A 22,500-nucleotide genomic window follows, 5' to 3' on the forward strand; every position below is an offset into this window, starting at 1 on the left:
ATTATAATGAAGTCACAACGAAATCCTCATCACAAGTTCATCAACTGACCCGAGCCCTGCAGTGAGCACATTAACACACACACTACTGTAATTACAGTCTGACACACACACTACTGTAATTACAGTCTGACACACACACTACTGTAATTACAGTCTGACACACACACACCTTACAATAACGGGTAGCACCGTTTTCATCAGTGAAGACAGTAAACACATGTTTAACTGATATTTATATGTTTTATGAATCATTTTCGAAGGCTAAAAGGAAAGCTAGGTAACTAAATGTAATAAATTAATTTACAATATGCACACATTCATTATTAATCTTATGGCTAATCTGAAGAAAACGGCTTTGTTAATATTTCTTGTTTGTTAATTATATTATAAATGACATCCCATAGGCCTATTTCAAATCAAAATGGCGAAATTAGACAAAAGTGTATTAATTTGGCTGAATATTTTTGTCATTTGTTAAACATTTCTGACGTACAGAAGCAGCTCAGATATGAAGCGTTTAGTTTAGTCAAATCTCACACTTCAGTTCAGCTCAGCCTCAGCAGCTTCTGTCAACATAAAGCCCGCCTACTGTGATCTGATTGGTTTTCTCAAATATGTTGACATTGACGGGCGTTGACAGACCAATGAGAGCTCTGATCAACACACACACACACACACCTCTGATCAACACACACACACACCTCTGATCAACACACACACACACCTCTGATCAACACACACACACACCTCTGATCAACACACACACACACACCTCTGATCAACACACACACACCTCTGATCAACACACACACACCTCTGATCAACACACACACACCTCTGATCAACACACACACACCTCTGATCAACACACACACCTCTGATCAACACACACACCTCTGATCAACACACACACACACACACCTCTGATCAACACACACACACACACACCTCTGATCAACACACACACACACACACACCTCTGATCAACACACACACACACACCTCTGATCAACACACACACCTCCCATCAACACACACACCTCTGATCAACACACACACACACACACCTCTGATCAACACACACACCTCCCATCAACACACACACCTCTGATCAACACACACACACACACACCTCTGATCAACACACACACCTCTGATCAACACACACACCTCTGATCAACACACACACACACACACACCTCTGATCAACACACACACACCTCTGATCAACACACACACACACACACCTCTGATCAACACACACACACCTCTGATCAACACACACACCTCTGATCAACACACACACACACACACCTCTGATCAACACACACACACCTCTGATCAACACACACACCTCTGATCAACACACACACACACACACACACCTCTGATCAACACACACACACACACCTCTGATCAACACACACACACCTCTGATCAACACACACACACCTCTGATCAACACACACACACACACCTCTGATCAACACACACACACACCTCTGATCAACACACACACACACCTCTGATCAACACACACACACACCTCTGATCAACACACACACACACACCTCTGATCAACACACACACACACCTCTGATCAACACACACACACACACCTCTGATCAACACACACACACACCTCTGATCAACACACACACACACCTCTGATCAACACACACACACACCTCTGATCAACACACACACACACCTCTGATCAACACACACACACACACCTCTCATCAACACACACACACCTCTGATCAACACACACACACACACACACACACACACACACACACACCTCTGATCAACACACACACACCTCTGATCAACACACACACACACACACACACCTCTCATCAACACACACACACCTCTGATCAACACACACACCTCTGATCAACACACACACACACACACACACACACACACCTCTGATCAACACACACACACCTCTGATCAACACACACACCTCTGATCAACACACACACCTCTGATCAACACACACACACACACACACACACACACACACACCTCTGATCAACACACACACCTCTGATCAACACACACACCTCTGATCAACACACACACACACACACACACACACACCTCTGCTTCTGACCTGCGCTCTGCTTGAAGAACAGCTGATTACAGTTTTTCTCAGTCGCTTTGGTGCATTTCTCAGATCAGAACTGAAATTCTCAAAGCGTTTCATTGTGTCACTTTTGCACATCAAAAAAGCAGTTTCTCATTTCTTTGAACAAGTTGCAAATGCTTTGGTGCATATCATGCAAATGATTATGACCAATTCTCTGCTGTTTCCTCCATTATCAGCTGCTTATGTCATGTTGATCAGGATGTGTTATAACGGGTCTGTTGAATAGTCTCACCCCACAACATCTAGGCATTAGTTCAGAGCAGAAGTCTTTACATGCAAAATGGTTGAACAAGATGTCAAGCATATTTCTACACATTTCCGTTAGATGTTCACATTTCTACTTTAGTTTTCTGGGTTTTTCTCTTTGTGCTATGCAGTGCTGTCTTTTCCTTTCTGTATCGCAATGACATGATCAACAAATTACAGTACAAACAGTAAAAGTGTAAATGTGAATCTTGTCCAGTCTCTTACATTCAAACTCACACACACTAAGGTGTAACCTACAATATACAATAATTGTCATCAAAACTTTAGCCATATTTACATCAGAACGTCCTCCAGAGTTCAGTTATATTGACAACATGACTGAGCAATTTGACTGTTATTCACACACACTGACACAGGACTTGATGGCCCTGACATGTTCATTGACAGAGATTCTCTTCTGAGAGATGAACGGAGGGTTTTGAGCATGAGACTGGCTTCTGCAGCTCATCCATGGGGTTCTGCGATTTGCACGAGTTGTTTTGAGAAATGCACTTACTGTTTTGCAAATGTCGAGGATGATTCGAGAAATGAACCAAAGCGACTGAGAAAAACTGTAAAAGACAGAACGAAGCCTCCGCCAGTTTCATATGTTTGAAAGGTTCATCACACATCATTAAGGGCTGGACAGAAGTTTAGCCTGCTAAAAAGGGCCTAGTGACTAGGGGTCGACCGATATGGATTTTTTAGTGCCGATGCCGATACAGGCTGAGCTGATATTTGGAGCCGATACTGCTTTTACTCCCTCAATTTACAACATAAAAATGACACAATGATCATGATGATAACAATTTACAATTTAAAAAAAAACATTTATTGAACTGACTGTACTATACTTCATTTAAAACTATTTACAACTTAGTCATTTAATGGTTACACTCTAAACAATGTGGTTGAAAAGTTGGGTTGAATATGGACTAACCCAGCAATTGGGTTGTTTTGACCCAGCGGTTGGGTTAAATGTTTGCTTAAAACAACCCAATTGATGGGTTAGTCCATTTTCAACCCAACTTGGGTTATTTTTAACCCAGCATTGTTTAGAGTGTAGGTGCACTTCACTGAATCTCTTGTAGAGCAACACCAGCGGTAATTCAGGAGAAAATCTCCCAATGCTCCACGTGAAACTTCAGTCTTTCCACCTTTACCATCGCGTCAATTCTCAGCTGATTCTGATTAATATGCGCAAGGGAGAGCGAGAGTTTGAAGACGGCGAGAGCTGCCCTGTGGACGCCTGTCTGGAAATAATGCAGGGGAAAAATATTTGTATTTTTACGTGTATCGGCATCGGCTGCTTGATATATGGGTCTAACACTACTAGTGACGCCCATGGTGTAGACTCTCCATCCCATAGGCTTGTGCTGTTTCCTCAGGGTTTGCCCCGTCTGGCCACTGTGACCGTCACCTGTGTGAGCTCCTTCGCCGTGGACTTCTTCCTCCAGACTCACCTGTATCAGGCCGGGGTCCTGTGGCACCTGCTGGTCAACCTCTTCAACTACGACTTCACCCTGGAGGAGAGCGGGGTGCAGGCCAGCCAGGACACCAACCAGCAGGAAGTGGCCAATCGCCTGGCCAAGCTCAGCCTGCTGGCCCTGGGGCGGCTGGCCGGATACACATCGGCCCTGGGCCCCGAGGACGGCCCCGCCGGAGAGATCAATGGAGCCGCACATCCTCCAGAGAATCCTGCCATCAGGAAGAGCCTGGCCGCCATGCTGACGCCATACATCTCACGCAAACTGGGCAGCAGCTCCCCGGCGGAGGTAAACCCTAATATACAAAAGCACACAAATATTATTTCAACACTTGCATTATTTACCAAAATATCAAAGCTTTAAGCGGTTTGAGACTCCAGATATGAACTTAATGTTGGTTCTTTGATTTCTCTTCATGTTTATCAGCCGCATGATCTAATATCTAAACACTGCACTGCAAAAAATGCTTTTCTTACGTATTTTTGTCTCGTTTTCAGTCCAAATATCTAAAAAATCTTACATTAAAGGGTTAGTTCACCCAAAAATGTAAATTGTGTCATTAATGACTGAGCCTCATGTGGTTGGACACCCGTCAGACCTCCGTTCATCTTCAGACACAAATGAAGATATTTTAGTGTAAATCTGATGCTCTGAAAGGCCTCCATTGGCTCAACTTTACACTCTCAAGACCCTTAAAAGACACTAAAGACTAAAGTTACAAAGTCCATCTCACTACAGCGGCTCTACAATAACTTTATGAAGACGAGAATAGTTTCTGTGTATAAAAAACCCCTAAATAACGACTTATATAGTGATGACGATTTCAAAACACAGCATCATGAAGCTTCGAAGCGTTATGAATCAGTGAGTCGATTCAGCGGTTCAGAGCGTTGTGAGTCGATTCAGCAGTTCAGAGCGTTATGAATCAGTGAGTCGATTCAGCGGTTCAGAGCGTTATGAGTCAGTGAGTCGATTCAGCAGTTCAGAGCGTTATGAATCAGTGAGTCGATTCAGCGATTCAGAGCGTTATGAATCAGTGAGTCGATTCAGCAGTTCAGAGTGTTATGAATCAGTGAGTCGATTCAGCGGTTCAGAGCGTTATGAGTCAGTGAGTCGATTCAGCGGTTCAGAGCGTTATGGATCAGTGAGTCGATTCAGCGGTTCAGAGCGTTATGGATCAGTGAGTCGATTCAGCGGTTCAGAGTGTTATGAGTCAGTGAGTCGATTCAGCAGTTCAGAGCGTTATGAGTCAGTGAGTCGATTCAGCGGTTCAGAGCGTTATGAGTCAGTGAGTCGATTCAGCAGTTCAGAGCGTTATGAATCAGTGAGTCGATTCAGCGGTTTGGAGCGTTATGAATCAAGGCAAGGCAAGTTTATTTGTACAGCACATTTCATACACAGTGGCAATTCAAAGTGCTTTACACAGAAATTAAGTTAAAATAGTCATAAGTGAAAAAAAAAAAAATATATATATATATATATAGTATAACAGTTATAATAGGAATGAAAAGGAAATAAAAAATAAAGATGAAATCCCCTGAAATCTGGGGTGGAAGAAAATGGAGAGTCAGGTTTACTTTAAAAATATTTGTCAGGTAACTGTGCGTTTAGACAGTACCCTTACAGACAAATCTTCTTGGCCTAACTTGAGAAAACGTTCTCTAGATGTTTTACCCGCCAGAGCAGATCTAAACAGGTCTTCCTCACACCGGAGGGAGTACTCAAAAAATATTTGTCAGGTAACTGTGCATTTAAATATTACCCTTACAGACAAATCTTCCTGGACAGGAACACCAGGGCTATCTCTACTTTTTCTTTTAGAAATATCAGTGAGTCGATTCAGCGGTTCAGAGCGTTATGAATCAGTGAGTCGATTCAGCGGTTCAGAGCGTTATGAATCAGTGAGTCGATTCAGCGGTTCAGAGTGTTATGAATCAGTGAGTCGATTCAGCGGTTCAGAGTAGTGTAGATGGACTTTGTAACTTTAGTCTTTAGTGTCTTTTAAGGGTCTTGAGAGTGTAAAGTTGAGCCAATGGAGGCCTTTCAGAGCATCAGATTTACACTAAAATATCTTCATTTGTGTCTGAAGATGAACGGAGGTCTGACGGGTGTCCAACCACATGAGGCTCAGTCATTAATGACACAATTTACATTTTTGGCTGAACTAACCCTTTAAGCGGTTTGAGACTCCAGATATGAACTCAATGTTGGTTCTTTGATTTCTCTTCATGTTTATCAGCCGCATGATCTAATATCTAAACACTACACTGCAAAAAATGCTTTTCTTACTTAGTATTTTTGTCTTGTTTTCAGTCCAAATATCTAAAAAATCTTACATTAAGAAGCATTTACTAGACAAGCAAAAGTTTTTGTCTTGTTTTGGGGGAAAATAACTCAAAATTAAGGGAGTTTTTGCTTAAAATTAGCAAATAATCTGGCAATGTGGTAAGCAAAATAATCGTAATTCAAACAGAAAACAAGATTATTTTGCTTATTTTAATATGTCGTACTCCATTCTAGTCAGAATATGAGTCTGATCTGCTCAGTTGGGCTGTGATTATGGGGTGTCTCAACCGAACCAGGAAAGACCTCAACTGGATAGACCTACAACCAATCAGAGCAGCGGAGCGACGCATAACGTTAGGTGTCAAATGTCAACAGAACTCAACTGACCTGTGTTGCCAAGTCCGCGAGTTGAAGTGACCCCAATTATGGGATATACAGACCCAGGAATGCAAATTTTAGCAGGCAAACCTTCCAAAATAACATATTTTACTCCCCAAATGCCTTTTTTTCCCCAGAGAATCCCCCCGGAAATCTATTGGGCTTGTTTTTGGATAGTTTTGAGTAGCAATTGGGCGGGTTTTGTTGTAAAAACTTGGCAACCCTGTCTGCACGCACGCTGGAATAAGTAACGTTAGAAGAAAAAGATGAGTGTAAACGATCTTTGCCGGTGTTGTAAAAAAAGAATTTAAGGATAGACAGAGTACTTACAACACCATCATCATTTCTGAGAGAAATAGTAAAGGTGAACGCATATACGAACAAGTTCTCCGTTTAGGATTAGAACAAACTCAACCCAAGCGCCTTTGATGACGTTACTGTAGATCATCTGTCCATCATCGTCTAAAGCCCGCCCTGATGATTTCATTGGTCCGAACAGTTTCTCTCTACCGATCAAGTCCAGACCAGGCTAAGTTCGGCTGGCATCCAGGCTAAAAAACTCCCTTAATTTTGAGATATTTTCCCCCAAAACAAGACAAAAACTTTTGCTTGTCTAGTAAATGTTTCCTAATGTAAGATTTTTTAGATATTTGGACTGAAAACGACAAAAATACTAAGTAAGAAAAGCATTTTTGGAGTTAAACGCTTTATATGAACCCAAACCAGCACATCCCTGATGTGAGCAGGGCTTCTGCGGGTCTTCATTTGACCTCCACGATGTTAAAGATGTAGAATTAGACGTGGATATTGAACACATCCTTCAGTTATTCCTCAGAGAAGGTCTGACGCTCCTTCCCCCTAGGATGGCTGCTGTTGTGAACTTTTCTCTTCTAAAGTGTAGGAAACTCAGAAGATGAAGACCAGGAGACTTCGGGATCAAACAGAAGTGATTCTTTTAATGAGAACTCTCTGTGCTGCAGGTCGTCCGAAAACAGTCGGATTTAACAGTACAAAATAATGCCATTTATCTACATTTCAGGGGGAGAGGTTATACAGCAGGGGGAGGGGTTATACAGCTGGGGGAGGGGTTATACAGCAGGGGGAGGGGTTCTACAGCAGGGGGAGGAGTTATACAGCAGGGGGAGGGGTTATACAGCAGGGGGAGGGGTTATACAGCAGGGGGAGGGGTTATACAGCAGGGGAGGAGACATTCAAAATAGGGACACACCCCATACATTCCTGTCTCATCAGCTGTAATTCAGTCAGCATAACAGTGTCATTCAAATGCATAATCCAATCACTCAGGCAGTATTGCTCTAAACTTGTCATGGTAAATAGTCAGGAAGTGCATAGAGACAAAAGACTTAATGTCTCAAACACTTACACGGTCTGACGTCATCTCCTTAGAATTTCCTCAAGTTTACGTCCAAATGTAAAACACAAATATAGATCATGTTTTCAGTTATATTATATTACATTGGAACCTAGATATAACAATATATACATTTGTAATCCTGTGACAAAATTTGTCTGTGTTATAACCCTTCAGATGGTCCAGTTTGTTCATTCATGGCTTGTGTGTGTGTGTTCATCAGGTTCTGAAGTTGTTGAACAGTAACTCGGAGAACCCGTATCTGATCTGGAACAACGGGACGAGGGCGGAGCTGCTGGAGTTCCTGGAGGCGCAGCAGGAGAGCAACATCAAGAGAGTGAGACGCCGTCCTCCACACACTCCTCACCCGACGCTTTCAGAGCACTCACTCACCCTCTCTCTCTCTGTGTGTGTGTGTGTGTGTGTAGGGCGAGTGTGATAAGAGTTTCGGGTCCGAGTTCTTGTTCAGTGAACACGGGAAGGAGCTGATCGTGGGAGAGATCTTCATCCGGGTTTATAACGAGCAGCCTGCGTTTCCTCTGGAGGTGAGGAGAGCTCAGTGTGTGTTCATATCATCAATAACACACTGAGATGAGTCTGACGAGTCTGTGTGTGTGTGTGTGTGTGTGTGTGTGTGTGTGTGTGTGTGTGTGTGTGTGTGGTCAGTTCCCCAAGGCGCTGGCCTCCAGTCTGCTGGACTATGTGGGCTCTCAGGCCCAGTATCTGCACACACTGCTGGCCATGACCCAGGCCGGGAAGCTGGAGTCCCAGCAACACGTGCAGAGGCTGCGCTGGGCCGAGATGGCTCTGGAGGCGCTGCGCAACGTCATCAAGAACAACACGGGTGGGGTCAGAGGTCAGAGGTCAGCGGGTGTGGGTCAGGCGGGAGGTTCTGCTGCTGTAATGTGTGTGTGTGTGTGTGTGTATGTTGTGTCCGCAGGATCTGAGTCTGAGTGCATCGGCCACTTCAAGCTGCTCTTCTCTCTGCTGAGGGTTCACGGGGCGGGGAAGGTCCAGCAGCTCGCCCTGGAGGTGTGTGTGTGTGCGTGTGTGTGTGCGTGCGAGAGAGAGAGTGTGTGTTCTTACTGTGATGGCCACACTGTCTGTGTTCACGTCTGATGGTGCTGTGGCTGCAGGTGTGTGTGTGTGTGTGTGTGTGTGTTCACATCTGATGGTGTGTGTGTGTGTGTGTGTGTGTGTGTGTGTGTGTGTGTGTGTGTGTGTGTGTGTGTGTGTGTGTGTGTGTGTGTGTGTGTGTGTGTGTGTGTGTGTTCTCACATCTGATGGTCTGTGGCTGCAGAGGTGTGTGTGTGTGTGTGTGTGTGTGTTCACATCTGATGGTCTGTGGCTGCAGAGGTGTGTGTGTGTGTGTGTGTGTGTGTGTGTGTGTGTGTGTGTGTTCACGTCTGATGGTCTGTGGCTGCAGGTGTGTGTGTGTGTGTTCACGTCTGATGGTCTGTGGCTGCAGGTGTGTGTGTGTGTGTGTGTGTGTGTGTGTGTGTGTGTGTGTGTGTGTGTGTGTTCACGTCTGATGGTCTGTGGCTGCAGGTGTGTGTGTGTGTGTGTGTGTGTGTGTTCACGTCTGATGGTCTGTGGCTGCAGGTGTGTGTGTGTGTGTGTGTGTTCACGTCTGTGGCTGTGTGTGTGTGTGTGTGTGTGTGTGTGTGTGTGTGTGTGTGTGTGTGTGTGTGTGTGTGTGTGTGTGTGTGTGTGTGTGTGTGTGTGTGTGTGTGTGTGTGTGTGTGTTCACGTCTGATGGTCTGTGGCTGCAGGTGGTGAATACGGTCACATCCAACCAGGACTGTGTGATCAACATCGCAGAGTCGCTGGTTCTGCCCAATCTACTGGTGCTGCTGCACTCACTGCCCTCCAGTAAGAGTTCCAGATCACAGAGACACAACACAATCTCAATCCACTGCACACACACACACACACACACACACACACACACACACTCACTCACACAAACACAGACACACACACACACTCACTCACTCACTCACACAGACACACACACACACACACACACACACACACACACACTCACTCACTCACTCACTCACTCACTAACACACACACAGACACACACACACACACACACTCACTCACTCACACACACACAGACACACACCAACACACACACACACACACACACACACACTCACTCACTCACACACACACAGACACACACCAACACACACACACACACACACACACACTCACTCACTCGCACGCACGCACACATACACACATGAATATTTATTTTCATAAATGATTGTCCTAGTAAATATATATATTTTTAAATGTTTAAAACAAATTTGTATGAATATTTATTTACATTAGTATTATTAGTATATATATAGTATGGTAGAATTAGTAATATTTAAAAATATTTATTTTGGCCTAAAAAATGAAATGTGTGTTACACTCACCTAAAGGATTATTAGGAACACCTGTTCAATTTCTCATTAATGCAATTATCTAATCAACCAATCACATGGCAGTTGCTTCAATGCATTTAGGAACAAGAAGACCCCACCGGGTACCACTCATCTCCACTACAAAGAGGAAAAAGAGGCGACAATTTGCACAAAAATTGGACAGTTGAAGACTGTAAAAATGTTGCCTGGTCTGATGAGTCTGGATTTCTGTTGAGACATTCAGATGGTAGAGTCAGAATTTGGCGTAAACAGAATGAGAACATGGATCCATCATGCCTTGTTCCCACTGTGCAGGCTGGTGGTGGTGGTGTAATGGTGTGGGGGATGTTTTCTTGGCACACTTTAGGCCCCTTAGTGCCAATTGGGCATGGTTTAAATGCCACGGCCTACCTGAGCATTGTTTCTGCCCATGTCCATCCCTTTATGAGCACCATGTCCCCATCCTCTGATGGCTACTTCCAGCAGGATAATGCACCGTCACAAAGCTCCAATCATTTCAAACTGGTTTCTTGAACATGACAATGAGTTCACTGGACTAAAATGGCCCCCACAGTCACCAGATCTCAACCCAATAGAGCATCTTTGGGATGTGGTGGAACGGGAGCTTCGTGCCCTGGATGTGCATCCCACAAATCTCCATCAACTGCAAGATGCTCTCCTATCAATATGGGCCAACATTTTTAAAGAATGCTTTCAGCAGCTTGTTGAGTCAATGCCACGTAGAATTAAGGCAGTTCTGAAGGCCAAAGGGGTCAAACACAGTATTAGTGTGTGTTCCTAATAATCCTTTAGGTGTGTGTGTGTGTAAATATGAGCTTGAGATGTAATGATGGTGTGAGTGTTGAGTGGAGCTCATGAGTGACTGATGCTCTGACCTCTGACCTCTGGACGTCCTGCAGGCCGGCAGCTGGTGCTGGAGACTCTGTACGCCCTGACCTCCAACACCAAGATCATCACCGAGGCCATGAGCAGAGGTCAGTGCCCCCTTACGTCCTCCAGATCTCGCTGTGAACCGCCTGTGACCTCTGACCTCTCTCCTCTCAGGTGCTCTGATCTACTTGCTGGATCTGTTCTGTAACTCCACCCACCCTCAGGTGCGCACGCAGACCGCAGAGCTGTTCTCCAAGATGACCTCCGACAAGCTGGTGGGACCCAAGGTGAGCCGCACGGAGGGCGGGGTCGTGACCCTTGACCCCCTGAGGGAGGGGTCGTGACCCTTCATCCCCTGAGGGCGGGGTCAGGTCGTGACCCTTCATCCCCTGAGGGCGGGGTCAGGTCGTGACCCTTCATCCCCTGAGGGAGGGGTCGTGACCCTTCATCCCCTGAGGGAGGGGTCGTGACCCTTCATCCCCTGAGGGCGGGGTCGTGACCCTTCATCCCCTGAGGGAGGGGTCGTGACCCTTCCTCCCCTGAGGGCGGGGTCGGGTCGTGACCCTTCATCCCCTGAGGGCGGGGTCGTGACCCTTGACCCCTCACTTGTGTAACGCGTGTGTGTTCTCCGCCCAGGTGCGTCTGACCCTGATGCGCTTCCTGCCGTCCGTCTTCATGGACGCCATGCGGGACAATCCAGAGGCGGCCGTTCAGATCTTCGAGGGGACGCACGAGAACCCGGAGCTCATCTGGAACGACAGCTCGAGAGAGACGGTCTCCACCACAGTCAGAGAGATGATGCTGGAGTGAGACTCACACACACACACTCTGCCCCTGCCCCTAAACCTACCCATCACACACACTCACACACACTCACTCTTCTTCCTCTCTTTCAGGCACTTTAAGCAGCAGAAAGACAATCCTGATGTCAACTGGAAGGTGAGGAGGGTTTATGGATTGTGTCTTGAATTATCATTTGGGGGCTTATAGACATGCGTTTAATAAACAATAACATTATAAATGTCTAAACTGCTACTTTTGATTAGTTTAATGCGTCCTTGATATATTATGTGTGTGTGTGTGTGTGTGTGTGTGTGTGTGTGTGTGTGTGTGTGTGTGTGTGTGTGTGTGTGTGTGTGTGTGTGTGTGTGTGTGTGTGTGTGTGTGTGTGTGTGTGTGTGTGTGTGTGTGTGTGTGTGTGTGTGTGTGTGTGTGTGTGTGTGTGTGTGTGTGTGTGTGTGTGTGTCTCAGCTGCCCGAGGAGTTCTCAGTGGCGTATGGAGCGGGTCAGGGAGAGCTGGAGGTCGGCGGAGTGTTTCTGCGCATCTTCATCGCTCAGCCCGGCTGGGTTCTGCGGAAGCCCAGAGAGTTCCTGGTGTCCCTGATGGACACACTGACCGCCCTTCTGGAGAAGAACAACCCCAACGTGAGTGCACCCTACATAGGAGACACTAGGGGTGGCACTGAGTGTGCCCTCTATAGGAGACACTAGGGGTGGCACTGAGTGTGCCCTCTATAGGAGACACTAGGGGTGGCACTGAGTGTGCCCTCTATAGGAGACACTAGGGGTGGCACTGAGTGTGCCCTCTATAGGAGACACTAGGGGTGGCACTGAGTGTGCCCTCTATAGGAGACACTAGGGGTGGCACTGAGTGCACCCTACATAGGAGACACTAGGGGTGGCACTGAGTGTGCCCTCTATAGGAGACACTAGGGGTGGCACTGAGTGTGCCCTCTATAGGAGACACTAGGGGTGGCACTGAGTGTGCCCTCTATAGGAGACACTAGGGGTGGCACTGAGTGTGCCCTCCATAGGAGACACTAGGGGTGTCACTGAGTGTGCCCTCTATAGGAGACACTAGACACCATGGCCAAACTTTGAGATAAGAAAAGATTAATTATTTGCTTAAGCTGGGTCTTCAGGCTGTGTGTGCAGTCTGTTAGTTCACCTCACCTCCCGATCCAAATCGTTCTTTCCTTTGTCACTTCAACAAAGGAAAGTTTGTTCCCTGGAAAGTTTAGTTCACCGGAAAGTTTAGTTCATCTATCGTGTCTTCGGGTATGAGCCATTAGTTCGGTCATCATGTCTGATCTGGGCCGTGACAGCCTCATATAATACATGCGTCCGGAAACAGAAAAGATCAGTTCATCTCTTGAGTCTTCGGTTCGAGTCGTTCGTTCATCAAGTCCCAGCCCCATAGGCAAGGCTATGCAGTCCGGAAACAGAAGGCAAGGCAAGTTTATATGTACAGCACATTTCATACACAGTGGCAATTCAAAGTGCTTTACATAGAAATTAAGTTAAAATAGTCATAAGTGAAAAAAAATAATAAAAATATATATAGTATAACAGTTAAAATAGGAATTTAAAAGGATATAAAAAATAAAGCTGAAATCCCCTGAAATCTGGGGTGGAAGAAAATGGAGAGTCAGGTTTACTTTAAAAATATTTGTCAGGTAACTGTGCGTTTAGACAGTACCCTTACAGACAAATCTTCTTGGCCTAACTTGAGAAAATGTTCTCTAGATGTTTTACCCGCCAGAGCAGATCTAAACGGGTCTTCCTCACACCGGAGGGAGTACTCAAAAAATATTTGTCAGGTAACTGTGCATTTAAATATTACCCTTACAGACAAATCTTCCTGGACAGGAACACCAGGGCTATCTCTACTTTGTTCGACTGTCAGAGCGGATCTACACGGTCCTTCCTCTTACCACCAAGGCTATACAGATCTATCCGTCAGAGCGGATCTAAACGGATCGTCCTCGCACCGGAGGGATTTCGATTTATCGCTCCCCCGTCTCTCAACCTCTTCCACCCAGACAGCTTTAACAAAATAAAAAATAATAAAAAATAAAAAGTATAATTAAAAACTAAAAATAAAACAGGGTTAAATTGAAACACATAATTACAGTGCAAGCAGTTCGGACAAAGCACAGAGCTCATTGAGTAAATGCATAAGATAAGGTGCAATCAGTCAGACGTACAGTGGCACAGTGCTCATTCAGTAAATGCACAGCTGAACAGATGTGTTTTGAGTCTGGATTTGAAAGTGGCTACTGTTGGAGCACATCTGATCTGTTCAGGAAGCTGGATCCAGCTATAGCTAATAGCTAAAAGCAGACTATCCTTGCTTTGAGTGAACCCTTGGTATTTCTAATTGACTTGATCCTGATGATCTGAGTGATCTGTTGGGTTTGTATTTAATCAGCATATCTGCAATGTATTGAGGTCCTAGGTCATTGAGTGATTTATATACAAGTAATAGTACTTTAAAATCGATCCTAAATGTAACTGGAAGCCAGTGTAAAGATCTGAGGACTGGTGTGATATGGTCATATTTTCTGGTTCTGCTCAGGATCCTGGCAGCAGCGTTCTGTATGAGCTGCAGCTGTCTAATGGGCTTTTTGGGAAGGCCAGTGAGAAGACCATTACAATAGTCCACCCTGCTGGTAATAAAAGCATGAACGAGTTTCTCTAAGTCTTGCCTGGAAATAAAGCTTCTAATTCTTGCAATATTTTTCAGATGATAGTAAGCTGATTTAGTTATTGCTTTGACATGACTATTGAAACTCAGGTCAGACTCCAAAATCACACCAAGATTTCTGACTTGATTTTTTTATTTTAGACCCTTAGCCTCAAGATATGCGTTCACCTTGAGAATTTCATCTTTGTTTCCTAATGTAGTGATTTCAGTTTTGTCTTTGTTTAACTGAAGAAAGTTTTCGCACATCCAACTGTTAACTTCATCAATGCATTTACATAGAGAGTCAATGGGGCTGTAGTCATTAGGTGATAGGGCTCAGTAGATCTGGGTGTCGTCAGCATAGCTGTGGTAAGCCATTTTGTTATTTTTCATTATTTGGCTCAGTGGCAGCATATACAGGTTGAATAGGAGTGGTGCAAGAATTGACCCTTGTGGGACTCCGCATGTCATGGATGTCCACTCAGACTTATGGTCACCTATACTCACATAATAACCTCTCCCTTCTAAGTATGACCTGAACCATTTGAGGACCATTCCAGAAAGCCCAACCCAATTTTCTAGCCTGTCAAGAAGTATGTTGTGGTCAACAGTGTCGAATGCAGCACTGAGGTCCAGTAGTACCAGAATTGATGTTTTGCCTGTATCTGTATTGAGGCAGATCAGTTCATCTCTCGAGTCTTTAGGTTTGAGTCATTCGTTCATCAAGTCCCAGCCCCATAGGCAAGGCTATGCAGTCACTGGAAACAGAAAAGATCAGTTCATCTCTTGAGTCTCGGGTTTGAGTCATTCGTTCATCAAGTCCCAGCCCCATAGGCAAGGCTATGCAGTCGCCAGAAACAGAAAAGATCAGTTCATCTCTCGTGTCTTCAGGTTCGAGTCATTCGTTCATCAAGTCCCAGCCCCATAGGCAAGGCTATGCAGTCACTGGAAACAGAAAAGATCAGTTCATCTATCGAGGATTTAGGTTTGAGTCATTCGTTCATCAAGTCCCAGCCCCATAGGCAAGGCTATGCAGTCACCAGAAACAGAAAAGATCAGTTCATCTCTCAGGTCTTCGGGTAATACATTTAGTACTTTTGGAATAAAATATAAACTATAAGCTAATGCAGCCATGGCCAAACTTTGAGATAAGAAAAGATGAATTATTTGCTTAAGCTGGGTCTTCAGGCTGTGTGTGCAGTCAGTTTAGTTCACCTCACCTCCAGATCCAAATCGTTCTTTCCTTTGTCACTTCACATTTAATCACGTCTGTTCCCTGGAAAGTTTAGTTCACCTCTCGAGTCTTCGGGTATGAGCCATTAGTTCGGTCATCATGTCTGATCTGGGCCGTGACAGCCTCATATAATACATGCGTCCCGAAACAGAAAAGATCAGTTCATCTCTTGAGTCTTTGGTTCGATTCGTTCGTTCATCAAGTCCCAGCCCCATAGGCAAGGCTATGCAGTCGCCAGAAACAGAAAAGATCAGTTCATCTTTAGTGTCTTCGGGTTTGATTCATTCGTTCATCAAGTCCCAGCCCCATAGGCAAGGCTATGCAGTCACCAGAAACAGAAAAGATCAGTTCATCTCTCGGCTCTTCGGGTAATACGTTCATCAAGTCCCAGCCCCATAGGCAAGGCTATGCAGTCCAGAAACAGAAAAGATCAGTTCATCTCTCGTGTCTTCGGGTTCGAGTCATTCGTTCATCAAGTCCCAGCCCCATAGGCAAGGCTATGCAGTCGCCGGAAACAGAAAAGATCAGTTCATCTCTCGAGTCTTCGGGTTTGAGTCATTCGTTCATCAAGTCCCAGCCCCATAGGCAAGGCTATGCAGTCACCAGAAACAGAAAAGATCAGTTCATCTCTCTAGTCGTTCGTTCGAGTCATTCGTTCATCAAGTCCCAGCCCCATAGGCAAGGCTATGCAGTCACCAGAAACAGAACAGATTAGTTCATCTCTCAAGTCGTTCGTTCATCAAGTCCCAGCCCCATAGGCAAGGCTATGCAGTCACTGGAAACAGAAAAGTTCAGTTCATCTCTCGAGTCTCGGGTTCGAGTCATTTGTTCATCAAGTCCCAGCCCCATAGGCAAGGCTATGCAGTCACTGGAAACAGAAAAGATCAGTTCATCTCTCGGGTCTTCGGGTAATACGTTCATCAAGTCCCAGCTCCATAGGCAAGGCTATGCAGTCACTGGAAACAGAAAAGATCAGTTCATCTCTCGGGTCTTCGGGTAATACGTTCATCAAGTCCCAGCCCCATAGGCAAGGCTATGCAGTCACCAGAAACAGAAAAGATCAGTTCATCTCTCAGGTCTTCGGGTAATACATTTAGTACTTTTGGAATAAAATATAAACTATAAGCTAATGCAGCCATGGCCAAACTTTGAGATAAGAAAAGATGAATTATTTGCTTAAGCTGGGTCTTCAGGCTGTGTGTGCAGTCAGTTTAGTTCACCTCACCTCCAGATCCAAATCGTTCTTTCCTTTGTCACTTCACATTTAATCACGTCTGTTCCCTGGAAAGTTTAGTTCACCTCTCGAGTCTTCGGGTATGAGCCATTAGTTCGGTCATCATGTCTGATCTGGGCCGTGACAGCCTCATATAATACATGCGTCCCGAAACAGAAAAGATCAGTTCATCTCTTGAGTCTTTGGTTCGATTCGTTCGTTCATCAAGTCCCAGCCCCATAGGCAAGGCTATGCAGTCGCCAGAAACAGAAAAGATCAGTTCATCTTTAGTGTCTTCGGGTTTGATTCATTCGTTCATCAAGTCCCAGCCCCATAGGCAAGGCTATGCAGTCACCAGAAACAGAAAAGATCAGTTCATCTCTCGGCTCTTCGGGTAATACGTTCATCAAGTCCCAGCCCCATAGGCAAGGCTATGCAGTCCAGAAACAGAAAAGATCAGTTCATCTCTCGTGTCTTCGGGTTCGAGTCATTCGTTCATCAAGTCCCAGCCCCATAGGCAAGGCTATGCAGTCGCCGGAAACAGAAAAGATCAGTTCATCTCTCGAGTCTTCGGGTTTGAGTCATTCGTTCATCAAGTCCCAGCCCCATAGGCAAGGCTATGCAGTCACCAGAAACAGAAAAGATCAGTTCATCTCTCTAGTCGTTCGTTCGAGTCATTCGTTCATCAAGTCCCAGCCCCATAGGCAAGGCTATGCAGTCACCAGAAACAGAACAGATTAGTTCATCTCTCAAGTCGTTCGTTCATCAAGTCCCAGCCCCATAGGCAAGGCTATGCAGTCACTGGAAACAGAAAAGTTCAGTTCATCTCTCGAGTCTCGGGTTCGAGTCATTTGTTCATCAAGTCCCAGCCCCATAGGCAAGGCTATGCAGTCACTGGAAACAGAAAAGATCAGTTCATCTCTCGGGTCTTCGGGTAATACGTTCATCAAGTCCCAGCTCCATAGGCAAGGCTATGCAGTCACTGGAAACAAAAAAAGATCAGTTCATCTCTCGGGTCTTCGGGTAATACGTTTATCAAGTCCCAGCCCCATAGGCAAGGCTATGCAGTCACTGGAAACAGAAAAGATCAGTTCATCTCTCTGGTCTTCGGGTTCGAGTCATTCGTTCTTTTGACACATGACCGCTTCCATGTTCAGTGTCTCGCAACATATACAACATTACAGTCGTATTATTGACTGCATGTTGTAATATATTTATTATTATAAAATCATCAGAACATATGTGCAACAAACTTTTGTTATGCCGATCCCTTCTGAACAACCCAATGTGTCCAGGCTTCATAGGAAAATAAATTATACTAGCTAAAAACTGAACTAAACAAACATAAAAAAACTACGCACTTGTTTGTAAGGAAGGTTGTGAATTAACTAATTTCTGTATCTAACACGGCTATCACGTCACGTGACAAAAGAACGAGACTCGAGAGATGAGCTGTTTCTGCATTCAGCATATGGGGACCTGAACGAACGACTCGAACGAACGACTCGAGAGATGAGCTGATCTTTTCTGTTTCCGGCGACTGCATAGCCTTGCCTATGGGGCTGGGACTTGATGAACGAATGACTCGAACTTGACTTTCCTGTACAGAACATATGGGATGTTGCACATGCACAGTCAACACAAAATGAACAAATCGCTCTGAGACAACCCGTTGTTCTCGAATCATATTAAAGATTGTTCATAATGAAGTCCATGAACGCCACATCACTACTTCAGAACAGCTGCACATGCCGAAAGGAGCAGAATCATGATATGGTGCCATTTGAAATGAGCGTGATGCAGTATTTCCCAGTGTCCCACGAGCCTGCATGTGACGGCTGTGTGTGTGTGTGTGTGTGTGTGTGTTTGTGTGTGTGTGTGTGTGTGTGTGTGTGTGTGTGTGTGTGTGTGTGTGTGTGTGTGTGTGTGTGTGTGTGTGTGTGTGTTCTCTTCCTCTCAGGGCGAGGCTCTGGAGACGGTCACCACGGCCGCCGTGTGTCTCTTCAGCACTCAGACCCAGCTGGCCGATCAGGTGCCGCCCCTCGGGCATCTGCCCCGCGTGCTGACGGCGCTCGCGCACAAGAACAACGCCGTGCCCAAGAGTGCCATCAGACTCATACACGTGCTGTCAGACAACGAGGTCAGCACACACACACACACACACACACACACACACACACACACACACACACTCCCCCTACCCATCACAGGAGACTGTGCAGTTCACTTTCTGTGAAAAAAAACTCATTCTGTGATTTATAAGCATTTTGAAAAGTGAGGCCATGGGGAACGTCCTCATATTTCACCCTCTTTTTGTAATACCCATGTCATTATACACATTTGTGTCCTGATATTTCACAAAAACATGCCCACACACACTCACACACACTCACACACACTCACACACACACACACACACACACACACACACTCACACACACACACACACACACACTCTCACACTCTATCTCGCTCACACACACACAAACACACATTTTAACAATTTATTTTGGGCCACTTAAAATAAATGATTTACAGGGACATAAACATTATAGGTGCAGCGCAATCATGGCCCAGTGGCTTCACAGATCTTCACACACACACATCTCTCAGGGGTTATGGGTATCAGTAGCAGCGTCTCCTCATATATGGCGGCTGCCCCAGATCTGCTCATATTCTCACACATGCGTCGTGGAGACACACGGAAGACAAGAAGAGGTTGGATAAAGGTGTTATTTAGATTTTTTTTTGCGCACAAAAACTATTGTCGTCACATCATAAAATTATTGTAGAGCCACTGTGGTGAGATGGACTTTTTAACGTTTTTAGTGTAAATGTACTGAATGCCAATGGAGGCCTATCTGAAGCCTTTCAGAGCATCAGCTTTACACTAAAATATCTTCATTTGTGTCTGAAGATGAACGGAGGTCTGACGGGTGTCCAACCACATGAGGGTGAGGAATTAATGAGGAATTTACATTTTTGGCTGAACTAACCCTTTAATGACCTCATCGAGGCCTAATCCGGGTTTAGTCCAAGCCCTGTCTGTGAAACGGCCTAAAGACTGAGAGATCCATAGCTCTAATGCAGCCCTACAGTCAGTGTTGTGTGATGCTCATGTGTGTGTGTGTGATGCTCATGTGTGTGTGTGTGTGTGTGTGTGTGTGTGTCAGCTCTGTGTGCGGTCCATGGCGGCGCTGGAGGCGATCGGGCCGCTGATGGCGGGGATGAAGGTGCGGGCGGATATGGCTGGGCTGGCCTGTGAGGCGCTGAACCGCATGTTCCAGCGGGAGCAGAATGAGCTCGTGGCACAGGTACCGGCCTCACACACTTCACACACACAGCAGGGGTCAGGGGTCACCAGCTGGAAATACCACTGTGTGTATGGATATATTAATAATAATAATTAGGGATGCACTTCCAGAACGAGGCTGATAACGATACCTGTGTTTCCACTGCGTTTATATTTAAAGATGTTAGTTATAGAAATCATATTCATGGGGTTATTTTGTTTAGCAAATATATATTTCCTTCCATTATTTTCATGCTTAATTATGACTGTTCAATTAAAATATTCATAAGGGATTATAAATATGACCTGAATCCCTCGATCCCTGAGTAATGTCAAACATTAAAGACAGTCATAATCCAATCACAAACAGCCAATAATACACACTATATACAGTAATATACATTCAGGTACAGAGATCATATAATACAATAATCAAATGCTAAATAACAGCATAGTCCTCACTGTAGATGTAAAACTCATTGCGTGGAGCAGTGAGTGATTATCATTAGACACAGAGGCAGGTTTATTAGGCGGCTGTCCCTTTAAGAGCGAATGCACGGATCCGATATTCTGATACACACTTTATTTCTCAACCGCTTACACTCACTTTAAAAATGACCCCATGATTTCCTCCCTCAGCTCAATACAACACATTTAAAATATGCTGTCAATAAATTGTTTCTACATTAATTTGTAGAGTAACTGAAATTATTACAATATCAAAACATTAAAAACGTATTAATCGTGATTAATTACAGAACAAAATGTGATTCATTAGTTAATTGTTTTTAATGGATTCCCAGCACTTCCTAAAACACGATCATCCTCTGCAGTTTCAGCTGTTTATTCAAGAGCATTTTATTGTTAACAAAATGAGAGTTCATTGCTTTGGTTGTTTTGTTCATTTATTGTGGATATTTAAAATACTTTCTGTTTTCAGTGTTAAATAGTCTTTAGAAATAAAAGTTTATTGATTTTATTGAAAAGGTGTACCTGCATTATTATGCCATTATCATTATTTTAGATGAAAATGGTCTCAGAATGACAATATTATTGTTTATCGCAATAATTTCTTGGCCAATGTCCAGCAAAATTTGTTATTGTGACAGGCCTATCCATACACACTCTTCTCTGATCTCTCCGTTTGTGTGTGTGTGTGTGTGTGTGTGTGTCTGTGTGTGTGTGTGTGTGTAGGCTCTTAGAGTGGAGCTGGTGCCGTATCTTTTGAAGCTGCTGGAGGGAATCGGGCTGGAGACTCTTGAAAACCCTTCAGCAACCAAAGCTCAGATCGTCAAAGCACTGAAGTCCATGACCCGCAGCCTGCAGTTCGGAGAGCAGGTACTGTAACCATCATCATCATCATCATCATCATCATCTTCATCATCATCATCATCATCAGCTGTACTCGGGGCCACAGTCCAGGGCTGTACAGTGCGACATATATATGTCAAAAAAATCGGTCTGTGTGATGAATATATTTACCCCAGTAGCGCGTGCGATACGGTTTATCATGTGAGCCAGAGCTCGTTTGAGTGAAGCTCGTTTTGTTTTGTGCTCGTGTGAGGTTAATCTAGAGCTGCACGATTGACTGATATTAAACCAAAATCGAGATTTGCCTTGGTGAAATTATGAAAATCACTTAAATTTTGTAATAAATAAATATATGTGTAGATTAGGGATGCACTGATACCAGTACTCGGGTGTTGGTCTGATACTGTTGTCAAGTACTCGTAAAACTACCCGATACAACCGCACCCGATATCACTTTATGGCAACACATCTTCAGATCCTCTCAGGAGTGAGCGCTGAAACTCAAGGGCTGTAGGGATGTGCAAGGACTAGCCTAACCCCGGTGGTAGAACAAGCCTCAGCTAGCTTCACTGTTACACTAGTTTGACACGACATGTAAGAAAATGGAAAAGTTTTGTGTAAGCTTTCGAAATCCTCCTTCACCCGAGTGGAGATTTCTCTGAAGCCTCCGCGAGCACCAGAGTAAACCAACGCATGCAAAACCTGAGGAAAATTAATTCAATTCAATTCAAATTTATTTGTAT

General features: G+C 44.7%; 1 protein-coding gene across 6 annotated transcripts in view; it reads left to right on the forward strand.

The window, feature by feature from the left end:
* dnajc13 (DnaJ heat shock protein family (Hsp40) member C13) overlaps window positions 1-22,500 on the forward strand; it is a 119,401-nt gene that overhangs the window by 86,023 nt on the left and 10,878 nt on the right. For all 6 annotated transcript variants that reach the window (XM_079805939.1, XM_079805936.1, XM_079805937.1 and 3 more), the window contains 14 exons: window positions 3,796-4,182; window positions 8,154-8,267; window positions 8,359-8,475; window positions 8,597-8,774; window positions 8,871-8,962; window positions 9,703-9,802; window positions 11,271-11,345; window positions 11,416-11,528; window positions 11,878-12,047; window positions 12,138-12,180; window positions 12,493-12,666; window positions 19,115-19,294; window positions 20,328-20,468; window positions 21,641-21,784. In XM_079805939.1, the coding sequence (XP_079662065.1) occupies window positions 3,796-4,182; window positions 8,154-8,267; window positions 8,359-8,475; window positions 8,597-8,774; window positions 8,871-8,962; window positions 9,703-9,802; window positions 11,271-11,345; window positions 11,416-11,528; window positions 11,878-12,047; window positions 12,138-12,180; window positions 12,493-12,666; window positions 19,115-19,294; window positions 20,328-20,468; window positions 21,641-21,784 (2,028 nt within the window). The remainder of the gene's footprint in view (window positions 1-3,795; window positions 4,183-8,153; window positions 8,268-8,358; window positions 8,476-8,596; window positions 8,775-8,870; window positions 8,963-9,702; window positions 9,803-11,270; window positions 11,346-11,415; window positions 11,529-11,877; window positions 12,048-12,137; window positions 12,181-12,492; window positions 12,667-19,114; window positions 19,295-20,327; window positions 20,469-21,640; window positions 21,785-22,500) is intronic.

This window comes from Gobio gobio (genome assembly GCF_949357685.1).
Source record: "Gobio gobio genome assembly, chromosome: 23".
Lineage (NCBI taxonomy): Eukaryota > Metazoa > Chordata > Actinopteri > Cypriniformes > Gobionidae > Gobio > Gobio gobio.